We start from the raw sequence: 12,427 nt of genomic DNA on the forward strand, positions 1-12,427 counted from the left end.
AAGGCCCTAGACTTGTTCTAAAATAGTGAAACTGATATGATTACATCTCTACACTAATTACATTGCATTAGTATACGTATATTGACTTAAACTATAAAAGCACTTGATGGACTTTTATTAAAAGGATTTAAAAATTAGTGGCCCTAGTTACAATAAGCTTTTTTTGAATTGTACCAAGGGTCACTTTCTGAAAATTAGGTTTTAATCCATAATATATTTACAACAAAGATAGATACATAAACTTTATTAAAAGATAATTTTATCTTAGATTGTTTTCAATAATTTTTTTAAGTGATTTTTAATTGCAACACTTAAATACATAACAAAATAGACAAATAGTTCTGAGTAAAATTGGCAAATAAGTCTATGCATAAAATTGTCGTTTCAAAACAACTGTGGGTTTTGAGATAGTGAGACATAGCGCAAATTTAACATCAGAAACATACAATAATATAAAATATACAATAATAATAAACTCCTAATCATAAATTATATAAAAGTTTAACTTAAATAGTGGGTTATATATACACATACCATAAATTTGACATTTTTCATCTTAATAATTTAATAACTTATTATTATAATAATTTATTAATTTATAATATATCGAAACATCGTTAAAGCCGTGTATGTTTTTCTATAAAGGCAATATTTTTTTTTTAACGAACTCGTACATATCAACTCATATAAGTATACTATAAATCTAAGTTTAGTCTTTTTAAACCGAATATTTTACAATTTCTTAGAATATTATGGGTTAATCCTGGGAAACACAGGATACCCCCAAATAGAGTTACCTGGTTTTATTTTTTATATTTTTTATAACTATTTTAATATCTTTATAAACTTTTATTCTATACTACTTATAATATACTTTTATATTATAAAACTACATAAAAAGTTATAAACTTATATAAAATGTTTTCATATGGGGGATTTAAAGAAAAAATGTTTGTGCACTATACTTTATATGTTCATGCTTCAATAATTAAAAAAAATTAATTGATCAAGCATTTTGCAGTGGAAGCTTAATAGTAACAATTTCTATCAAATATTTTTTAAATTTAATCTCATCAGCAGAAAATAAAAGTTTACATAAAGATTAAGTTAAAGATTACTAATAAAATTAATAAACTCATAATCAAATATTTTGGATCACTGTTTGGATCTGGTTTATGCATTATCAAAAATCTTCCTAGAATAACGTCTACCGCTTGTTTATCATGCACCTGTTCTTGTGCAACATCGTCTTCTACATTCGTATCCTGATCGTCTGATTTTGTTACCTGATTTGTAACCGCAAAAAACTAGGGTAAAAAAGTTAGCACTTTAAAAGTGCATTCCAATTCAAAATTGGAATTACACAGAACAACTTTACATATAGATGATTTTCTGAATAGAAGTTTTTCAAAATTTCCTGTACCAACGTTTTTGACATTAGTATTTTTGAGATAAAAAACTGGTAACGTTGCGACATAACATATGCTTTGATTTTTACCAGCTCTGTTCCACTAATTTTCTTTCGCAAATGTAACTAAATTAAGTTAAAATGCTGAAAATATTTGGTTATTAAACCTCTTGATTATTGCAAAGATGAATACCTACTGTTAGGCAATCATACTGGCGTTTACAAAATGAGTTTAGAATGTTTATAAAACTTACGAAAAAAGTTCTTGCAGCAGGACTTTTTTAACGAGAGACCAGCAACTCATATTTTTTAACTGTGTCATTGTCGCCATCAATAATTTCTAAAACATCGTAGTCCATTGATTTGTTGGCATTTTGGTAGATTGTCGCGTTAAGAGCTTTTTAACTTCCATGAATTAAAATGGCGCACCCGACAGTCGTTTATTATTTATTTATCAGTCGTTTTGCTTTCAGTTGTTGAAAGAAAGCAAATCTAGAAAACACATTTAAGTCTAATTTAATTATTTAGCCAATAAAAAATAAGTTTTTTATTTCGTTTTAGTTATGCCAATTTAAACCGCGTAACTCGTAAGTTGTTATGTAAGTCCTCTGACCAATGACTGTATTACTATATTATAATATAATCAATGTTTATTAACTTTTAACGTTTGATCAACGTTTAAAATTAAACGTTGATCAAACCTTTAGAATAACGACTTATTTTAGTCAATGTTGTACGCGTTTGATCGAAGTTTGATAAACGTATATATTAAAAGATTTAAAGCGTAGATTTTAAATCTATAAATGTTTATGTTTAATTAAGTTCGATTAAAGGTTTACAATATTGACAAATGTAAGTCGGTTAGATCAACGTTTAGTAAACGTATATTAAAAAATGTTTGAAATATGCATTTTGAATCAAGCGTCGATTTTTAGTCAATAATAGGTCGCTAAACATTTTATCCATTTTTTAACCGATTTCGACTAAATATTGACCAATTCTGAACCAATCTGTGTTGCATACATACATACATACATACATACATACATACATACATACATACATACATACATACATACATACATACATACATACATACATACATACATACATACATACATACATACATACATACATACATACATACATACATACATACATTCATACATACATACATACATACATACATACATACATACATACATACATACATACATACATACATACATACATACATACATACATACATACATACATACATACATACATACATACATACATACATACATACATACATACATACATACATACATACATACATACATACATACATACATACATACATACATACATACATACATACATACATACATACATACATACATACATACATACATACATACATACATACATACATACATACATACATACATACATACATACATACATACATACATACATACATACATACATACATACATACATACATACATACATACATACATACATACATACATACATACATACATACATACATACATACATACATACATACATACATACATACATACATACATACATACATACATACATACATACATACATACATACATACATACATACATACATTCATACATACATACATACATACATACATGCATGCATACATACATACATACATACATACATACATACATACATACATACATACATACATACATACATACATACATACATACATACATACATACATACATACATACATACATACATACATACATACATACATACATACATACATACATACATACATACATACATACATACATACATACATACATACATACATACATACATACATACATACATACATACATACATACATACATATATACATACATACACACATACATACATACATACATACATACATACATACATACATACATACATACATACATACATACATACATACATACATACATACATACATACATACATACATACATACATACATACATACATACATACATACATACATACATACATACATACATACATACATACATACATACATACATACATACATACATACATACATACATACATACATACATACATACATACATACATACATACATACATACATACATACATACATACATACATACATACATACATACATACATACATACATACATACATACAAATATACATACAGATCTGTGGTTAGACACCTACTCAAGGCAATTTTTCAATATGAAGCAACAAAAACTTCCAAGTTAAATGCTACTGCGATGCTTTGTGATGCGACCATTAGGTCTTTTTGGAGCCCCAAGATAACTAAAGAAAAAATGTGTATATATATTTTTGAATTGCGTTGATACGTTTTGATCTAGTTTAGTTTACAACTAGTTAGTTAAGTTTTTAAGAAAAACATTTTGGATTTGGATTTGTTTGATCCAAGGCTCCAGAAACAGTATTTTGAAAAAAAACATCATTTGATACCAAAATGAGGTAAAAATCATAAAGTTTGTCGCATGACTGAAAAAAAAAATTTTGTTGTATAAATATGATCTCTATCCAACTCATTAGCCACTCCGCGTAAAAATTGGTTGTCAAAAATAAATTATGGGATTGGCTAATAACCATGAGTGTGTTTTTGAAAGTGACAACTTTTCTTGAATGTAAATTCTAGTACCTTTGCATAATTTGCATGTTTAGTTGCTGCAAAAAGATTCAGTATTTTTTGTAAAGAGTGAATAGGCATTAACTAGTTAGAAGTTTTTTCTGTTAGAATACATTATTTAACTAAACTAATATGTTCAACATACTGATTCTATAACTTAAATGTTCGTGATTTTTCTTTTTTATTTCTATACATTCATTGATTGCATTTTCCAGATGTTTTTAGTTTTCACTTCAAAGGAACTAAATAAGCTCGTTGTTATCAAAAGAATTACTCATAGCATGAAGGTGAATGTTTTCAAATTCAGAAAAGTTTCATTAATAAGAAAATCTATTAGCAAATGAAATCCATTGAGTCTGCAAACTATATTTAAATCTTGATTTATGATGATACCAGTTACCTTAAAACATAATGAATAATCAAAAGTTATAGACGATAAATGAACTCCGTTTTTCCTTTCCTTTCACAAACCATTATAACTTGATCCATTAAAAGAAATTATGTTAATGCCAACCTTTTTTTTTTTTTTTTTAGTTAGTTTATTTTGCCGTTAAAAATGTTTACGATGTAAAACAATATATAAAAGTACAATTGGCTTGAGCAAGAAGAAGGCATAAATTAGCCCTTCTCACCGAGCCCCAATAGTAACGCTTATAAATATTCTTAATATATTAGCAACAGCATTTTAAAAAAGACAATTTTAAGGTGTTAAGAAACAAAAAACGTAATAAAATAAAATGATCAACTTTCTGTTGCAATATCATAAAATATATTTAAAAAAATTGTTGGTAACTTCAAAAGTAAATATTTTTAATGAAAGTCTGATAAAGACATTGAAGTTCTTAATATTGACTTTGCTCTTTTTGTTAAATGATCTAGATATTTAAATTTATGGTGTTAATTTAGTTTAGCAACTTCTAAAAGTGACAGAGAAAATCTACGATATTAAAATTCGTCTTAAGAACGTCGTAATTTAGATTTGAATGGCGGAAATGTTTTTTTTTTAATATTAACGATATGCTGAAAGTTTTTCCACAAAACTGGTCTCCTGTACTAAATAGAATACAAACATAACTTTATATTATATTTTTGAGTTACAAAATTTTGAATTACAAAATTATTTTTCTGAGAACTCTGTGGGATATGGCTTACTTCTCTATAATAAAGAAAATTGTTGGAGACGATGCTTCTATCTTTATTATAATGAAGTAAGCCATAGCGAAGTCCATGCTTTATTTTATACATGAACTTTATGACAAGGAATATATTGGAACACATTTAATGCTAGTAGTTTTTTTTTTTTCGGTGTCTCAAGGAAGTCCTTACGTTCTTATCACAGAGCGCCGTGGAAGAGCATTTAATAGAAAGTGCACGCCTTTTTCCCAACCGATGTTGTAAAACTTGCCCAGGGGTGGGGTTTTAACAATGGTTTTGACATTTCTGAGGCAAGTGCGCTACCACTGCGCTACGTCTGCTATAAGTTGCGCCACGGCTGCTAGTTTACTACGGCTGTTAGTTAAATTGTTAAAGATAGTCAATTAAGTCTAGTTTAGCTTTAAATAAGTTGAGATTTTTAACTTCCTCTGTTTCAATTGGTAATTTGTTTCAGAATTTGACTGTGCGATTTGTAGAAAAAACCCTTACGATCTCGATTTAAGTATTTCTTATCGGTGAATAAATGATGTTTGTTACCTTGAATGTTTGAAGACGGACCTGATCTCATGCAAATGTACAAATGGTATTATGATATTGAGAAAACAACTTTCTAAGTGATTTTCTCTATATCATAATACCATTTGCACAACTGCATAAGATCTTCTCGTATTCTACGTTGTTTTAAAGATGTCAATTTCATTTTTTCTTGTCTTTCATTGCATGATAGATGACGTAGCTCAGGTACTAATTTTGATACTCGTTTTTTAAATTTTTTCCAATATTATTATATCTTTTTCAAGATAAGGACTCCATACCGGTATTGCAAATTCTAAATGGGACCGTAAATAACTACAATACAGCAATTTTATTAGTTCAATATTTTTATACTTAAATGGTTTGCATATTATACCATATTTATAGTTTGCAATAGATCATGCATTTTTGATTTGTGTTTCCCAACTTAAGTCATTTGAAATTAATACGCCTAGAACTTATTCCAGTTTAGTTGTAATTAATTCTTGCTTTTTATTATTGTTAGCCATGAAATATTTATAATTTTTAATTTTGTTACCAATATGCATGATTTTACATTTTTCAAAATTGAATTGTCATTTTGTAAATTACGTGCGTCCGTTTCATTATTAATTTCAGTTATTACTTTAAAATCATCTGCATACAACAACAATTGGTTTGTAAGTTGACTTGGAAGATCATTGATATATATTAAAAATAAAATTGGCCAAGCACAGAACCTTTTAATACACCACATACTATGTCCACCCATAATAATACACTTTCTCCAAGTACAACTCTTTGTTTCCTAGCAGTTAAAAAAGAAATTACCCACTTCAATGGCGTAGATGTAATGTCATATGCTTCAAGTTTTAGTGCTAATTTTCTATGTGAAACTTTGTCAAAAGTTTTATTGAAATCAGTATAAAGGGTATCAAACAATTTACTATTTGTAACACCTGTTGTTACTATATCCATGTACAGATCAATAAAGACTCCTAATGTAAAACGGTCATCATTGAAGGCATTGGTTTGATGAGTTACTAACTCGGTCAAAGCGTGATCAGTTGAATAATATTTTTTAAAGCCAATTTGCTTGTTGTACAACATATTATTTACTGTTACGAAGCTGTTTAGCCTCCTACACGTTATTACTACATTATACGTTCGAATAACTGAGAAAAGCATGGCAAAACTAATATTGGTCTCTAATTTAAAGAATCTGAATCATCGCCAAACTTAAAAATAGGTAAGACTCGATCAATTTTTAATTTTTCTGGAACTGTACCAGATTGAAGAGAAAGATTAAAAATGTGATCTAAAGAGGTTTCTATAAAATGAAAAACTGATTTAACAACATTCATGTTAATATTATCAAAACCTACACTTGTGTTGTTTTTAAGATTATCTAGAGCAGATCGTAATTCATTAATATCTAGTTTAGATTCGTCCATGACCTTACCATATGTTTTTAAATAAGAGTCATACGATGATGAACTTGATGGAATTTTTTTAGCTAAGTTTGGACCAATATTAAGAAAGAAGCTGTTTAGATTTTCAGCTACTATTGACTAACATGATTTTACCATCTACTTAGAGTTTTTTTGGCTGAATTCCATTATTTTTTCTGCCAATTATTTCTTTTATTAGGCTCTGCGTCTTTTCGGCATTTCTGTAATTTTTTTTTATCAACTTTGAGTAGTAATTTTTTTTTGGTTGTTGTTTAGTTTTTGTAGTTTGTTTCGTTTTTATACGTTGTTTTTTTTTTTAAGAACTTTTCGTACAAATGTTTTTTTCTTTGAAGATTTTAATAAACCTTCAGACACCCAAGGAGCTTTGTATTTATAACAATTTTTTTTTCAGGAAATGCTTTTTCATATTGCACACAAAAAAAACTTAAGAAATAGTTCGTAGGCATTATTTACCTCTACCGATTGCATTATAAGATCCCAATCAATGTAATATTTTAAAAGGTGTTGAAACTTTTGTAAGAAGCATTTATTGATCTACCGCCTGTAAATTTAGAAGAAACATTAATTGTCATGTTGCTAGTTATTAAAAAAGTAGGAAAATGATCTGAAAAGTTTTGATAAGTCTGTTTTGATTATAACTGTGAAAATACCCAGCCGGCACAGGCACGTACAGAAAACGTACAATGTACGTTCAGTTTGCGTCTTGGACGTCCTGGAACTATTTCGGAACCCATTAAAATATTTCAGACTTGCGTAGGACGTTTGAAAGACGTCTTAATTACATTCAGAAAGCGTGATGAATTATAATAAAAATACTGGACAAACAAGCAACTAAACAAAATTACAATTCCCGGTTTAACTTATTATTTTTTAAATTTTTATGGTTAACTATGCGCAGTTTAGTTGTTAAACCACACGACATTTTTTTTATCTCAAATTAAAACTAATACCATGGAAATGTTAATATCCAAAGGTTTCACAAGGAGTTGCTTAAAGTCAATTTAATAGTAAGTTTTAATTATCATTGTAATGATAATTAATAAGTTAAACCTATAGGTTTAACAGACTTTTACGAAGATATTGTCAATAATTTTTTTTTAATTTTATATTTAAAAACACTAAATATTTGGTCACCATCATCATAATCTTGTAAAATATCATATAGTTAATATATAGTATACATATTGTTTTACAAGCTGATGATGGTGACCCAGTGAAAAGTATATATGTATATATATATATATATATATATATATATATATATATATATATATATATATATATATATATATATATATATATATATATATATATATATATATATATATACATATATATATATATGTATATATATATATATATATATTTATGTATATAAATATATATATATATATATATATATATATATATATATATATATTTATATATATATATATGTATATATATATATATATATATATATATATATATATATATATATATATATATATATATATACATATACATATTTATTTATTTATTATAGCTATATTAAATATATAAATGAATGATATGATTAAAATAAATATCTATATATATATAGTTACTATATAGTATTTTATATATAGTAGTATATGACGAGATATTTTTCTGAGTATTATACTCATTTTGAGCAAAAATCTTTTATATTCATTTTTCCCCTGATTCTCTACCTGTTTTCCCTGACTTAATTTAAACCCACGAAAACTCAATTTCAGAAAAATCAACTTAAATACTTTTAAAAAAATGTTTTCAATTGCAAATTATATACCTATATATATATATATATATAGGTAATTATATATATATATATAGGTATATATATATATATATAGGTAATAATAGGCAAATTATATACCTATATATATATATATATACCTATATATATATATACCTATATATATATATATATATATATATATATATATATATATATATATATATATATATATATATATATATATATATATATATATATATATATATATATATATATATATATATATATACAACAAAGCTTTGTTATATACTAACAAAGTATATAACTATATTTTAAACATTTAAAATCACAAACCCTATTATAAAGTGAATTCAAGATCAAGTAGGTGGTATCAGATAAATAAAAGGTGATGGAAATAACAGAGGAAGAGACGGTTCAAAGAAAAATGTGTGCTACAGAGTACTTCCAAGATTCATTGAATACAAATGTTCATATAGCTTCAGAATTTCAAACTGATATGGATTCAATTTCAGATTCAGAAAACCTAATTGAAGATGCAGATGATTCAGATAAAGTGTTATCAGAGGAATATGAAAAACATAAGTCACTAACACATTTAAATCTGAGGTTAGATGCGTGTGCAACTGAAAATAAATCGAGTTGTGAATCGATTAACCAGTTATTATGTATTCTTAGAAAAACAGGATTAAATCTTCCGAAAGATGCCCGAACACAATTAAACTCTCCAAGAAAAATAGTAACTCAAAATAAATGTGGTGGCGAATATGCATACTTTAGAATTAAGAGTGAAGTTACAAGAATATTAACATATTTAGCTGTTAAAAATGATTTTTTGATCAATTTACTTGTAAATATTGATGGCCTTCCTCTTTTCCGGTTATCTACTGTTTAGCTATGGCCTATTCTTGGTATGTTTGAGGGTTCAGACGTTTTTATTATTGGAATTTTTTGTTGAAATTGTAAACCTGACCCTTTGGTAGATTTCCTATCAGATTTTGTGAAGGAATGGATGGAAATTAAAGAAGGTGGAATTGATTTTGATGGAGTTCATATTAGTTTAACAATTAAAGTTTTTATTTGTGATGTTCCAGCTAGAGCCTATTTAAAGAGTGTTGTAAGCCACACTGGCTACAACTCTTGTGAAAGGTGTTGTGTGCATAGCTCGCATAACGGAAGAGTTGTTTTTCAATGATGAAATTGATTTCAATTTGAATTTCGAGTTGACTTTCCAAAACTATGGCTATCTTGATCATCAAAAAGCTGTTTCTCCACTTGTGAATATTGGGATTCCCTGTATTAATTCTTTTGTTTTAGATTATATGTATTTGGTTTGTTTATGTGTTACAAAGCATATCTTAAAATATTTACTGAAAGGGCCTGCTGGAAAAATATCTGCATCCCAAATAGCTGAAATTTCCAGAAAATTAACTTGTTTAAATGGAAGTATGCCGAGTGAATTTGCTCATCAACCAAGAAGTCTTCAATTTCTAGATCGTTGGAAAGCTACAGAGTTTCGGCAGTTTTTGATATATTTAGGTCCTGTTGTATTAAAGCGTGTTGTATCTGAACAGATATATGAGCATTTTCTTCTGTTAAGCACTTCTGTTAGTATTATGTTGACATCTAATGACCAGTTTCGCAACTATCACTTAGTTTACGCTCACAGTATGATGGCACATTTTGTTTATTCATGTAAGTATATTTACCGAGAAATTTTTACTGTATATAATGTACATAACCTACTTCATTTAGCTGATGATTGTATTAATCGTTGCTGCTCACTTAAGTTAAATTTTTAAATGGAAAACAAAAAATACTGTTAAGTTAACAGTATTTCTTGTTTGCCATTTAAAAATTTTCTTCAAAGACTAAAGCAGTCAGTTAACAACTCAAGTAACCCTATTGTACAAGTGTGTAAAAGACAAGTAGAATTTCAAAATTTTTTTAAACATGTTCCACATAAGTCTTTATTTACAAAAATATCGAACAATAAAAAAGACAGATGCTTCCTTCTTACTGACTATTCAGTTGCTTTTGTGACAGAAAATGAAAATAATGAAACTTTTCATTGTGATGTTATCAATCGAAGGTATCTTTTTAATTTATATGTCAAACCAGTTCCATCATTAAGGTTTAATATGGCATTGTTAGTGGAAGAAATTTACGGAAAAGTTGAAAAAAAACTCATTTCCAAAAGTGACTTGAAAAAAAAGTGTGTTTGTCTTCGAGAATGCAGGGGGCTCGCCATATTTCCTGTTTTGCACGAAGCGGAAACTGAAAAGTTCATTTATGTTGAATAAATTTATCTCTAGTTGTAAATTTTATAGTTTTTTTGTTTCTTATTTACTCATATCAGCATATTTCTTTATTATATATATATTCATATATAATACATATATATATCTACATGTGCATGTATAGGTAAGCAAAACGTGATAAAATTGCTTACCTTCTTTTAGTAACATTTAGTAGAAAAAGAAGAGGGAAAAGGAAGAATAATAAAAATAAATTGATCCCTGCCCCAACCCAAACCCTTCGATGTGTTATCAACTCCCTTGCGAGTTCTCCCTAAATCAGTCGATGTATGTACTGAAGCCCTCGCCTGTCCCTAAATCAGCGTGACGTCATATTGCTGACTAATGTCTGCAATATCAGTTATATAATTATTGTTGAAATGTATATATATATATATATATATATATATATATATATATATATATATATATATATATATATATATATATATATATATATATATATATATATATATATAATTTGCCTTGGGTTTTTAGTTTTATTAGACTTATTTGATTTATTAGTTTCAGTGTTGAAACTATACTTTATATAATAAATATATCATAAAAAGTTTTTGTTGTTGTTGTTAATATTTAATTAAGTGTGTGAAAGCAACATGAACTATTATTCTAAACTTTCTTATGTTATTTTTTTTTCCTTTTCACAGAGGCCATGCTCAAGTATGCTGGAAATGAAATAGAAAAGTGCATTGGTAATGTCCTAAAAAGAGCGCCGGACAGAAAAGGCGGCGGTGGTCGTGAGAAAGGAAGCAGCGAAAATGACAGTTTTGAAGTCAATTTTTTATATCTGTAATCTGAAATATTTTGTAGATAATGTATACTTTAAATTGTGTATTCTATTGGTTTATTTAGGCGAAACTGTTCCCGTTTCTATTATGTTTTCAACTTTATCATCCTGACCCAAGACCCTTTAATTATCTGTTTATCTAATTATCTAGAATTTAATCAGAACTACTATATATAGTAGTTCTGATTATATATAATCGGAACTACTATATATAGTAGTTCTGATTAAATTCCAGATAATTAGATAAACAGATAATTAAAGGGTCGTGGTAAAGTATACTATACTTTACTTTTTATACTGATTTACTTTGTATAGTAGTTCTGATTAAA

The 12,427-nt window shown here is 27.1% G+C and overlaps 1 protein-coding gene and 2 long non-coding RNA genes across 3 annotated transcripts; 1 reads left to right on the top strand and 2 right to left on the bottom strand.

Annotated features, from left to right (window-relative positions):
* Positions 1-1,041: 1,041 nt before the first annotated feature.
* Positions 1,042-4,238, bottom strand: LOC136091657 (uncharacterized). The gene is made up of 2 exons (XR_010644163.1): positions 4,110-4,238; positions 1,042-3,751 (listed from the first exon to the last, which is right to left on the bottom strand). It is a non-coding gene; the product is annotated as an uncharacterized LOC136091657 (long non-coding RNA).
* Positions 4,239-6,476: 2,238 nt separating this feature from the next.
* On the bottom strand, positions 6,477-6,875 carry LOC136091897 (uncharacterized). The gene has a single exon (XM_065819612.1). It carries the CDS (start codon positions 6,873-6,875, stop codon positions 6,477-6,479), a length of 399 nt encoding a protein of 132 aa, XP_065675684.1.
* Positions 6,876-7,932: 1,057 nt separating this feature from the next.
* Positions 7,933-12,187, top strand: LOC136092212 (uncharacterized). The gene is made up of 2 exons (XR_010644272.1): positions 7,933-8,244; positions 11,959-12,187. It is a non-coding gene; the product is annotated as an uncharacterized LOC136092212 (long non-coding RNA).
* The last annotated feature ends 240 nt before the right edge of the window (positions 12,188-12,427 follow it).

The sequence above is a fragment of the Hydra vulgaris genome, chromosome 15 (genome assembly GCF_038396675.1).
Source record: "Hydra vulgaris chromosome 15, alternate assembly HydraT2T_AEP".
NCBI classification, from domain to species: domain Eukaryota; kingdom Metazoa; phylum Cnidaria; class Hydrozoa; order Anthoathecata; family Hydridae; genus Hydra; species Hydra vulgaris.

Excerpts from the sequence above, each read along its gene's own strand:
- LOC136091897 (XM_065819612.1), bottom strand. The coding sequence starts at position 6,875 with ATGTTGTACAACAAGCAAATTGGCTTTAAAAAATATTATTCAACTGAT.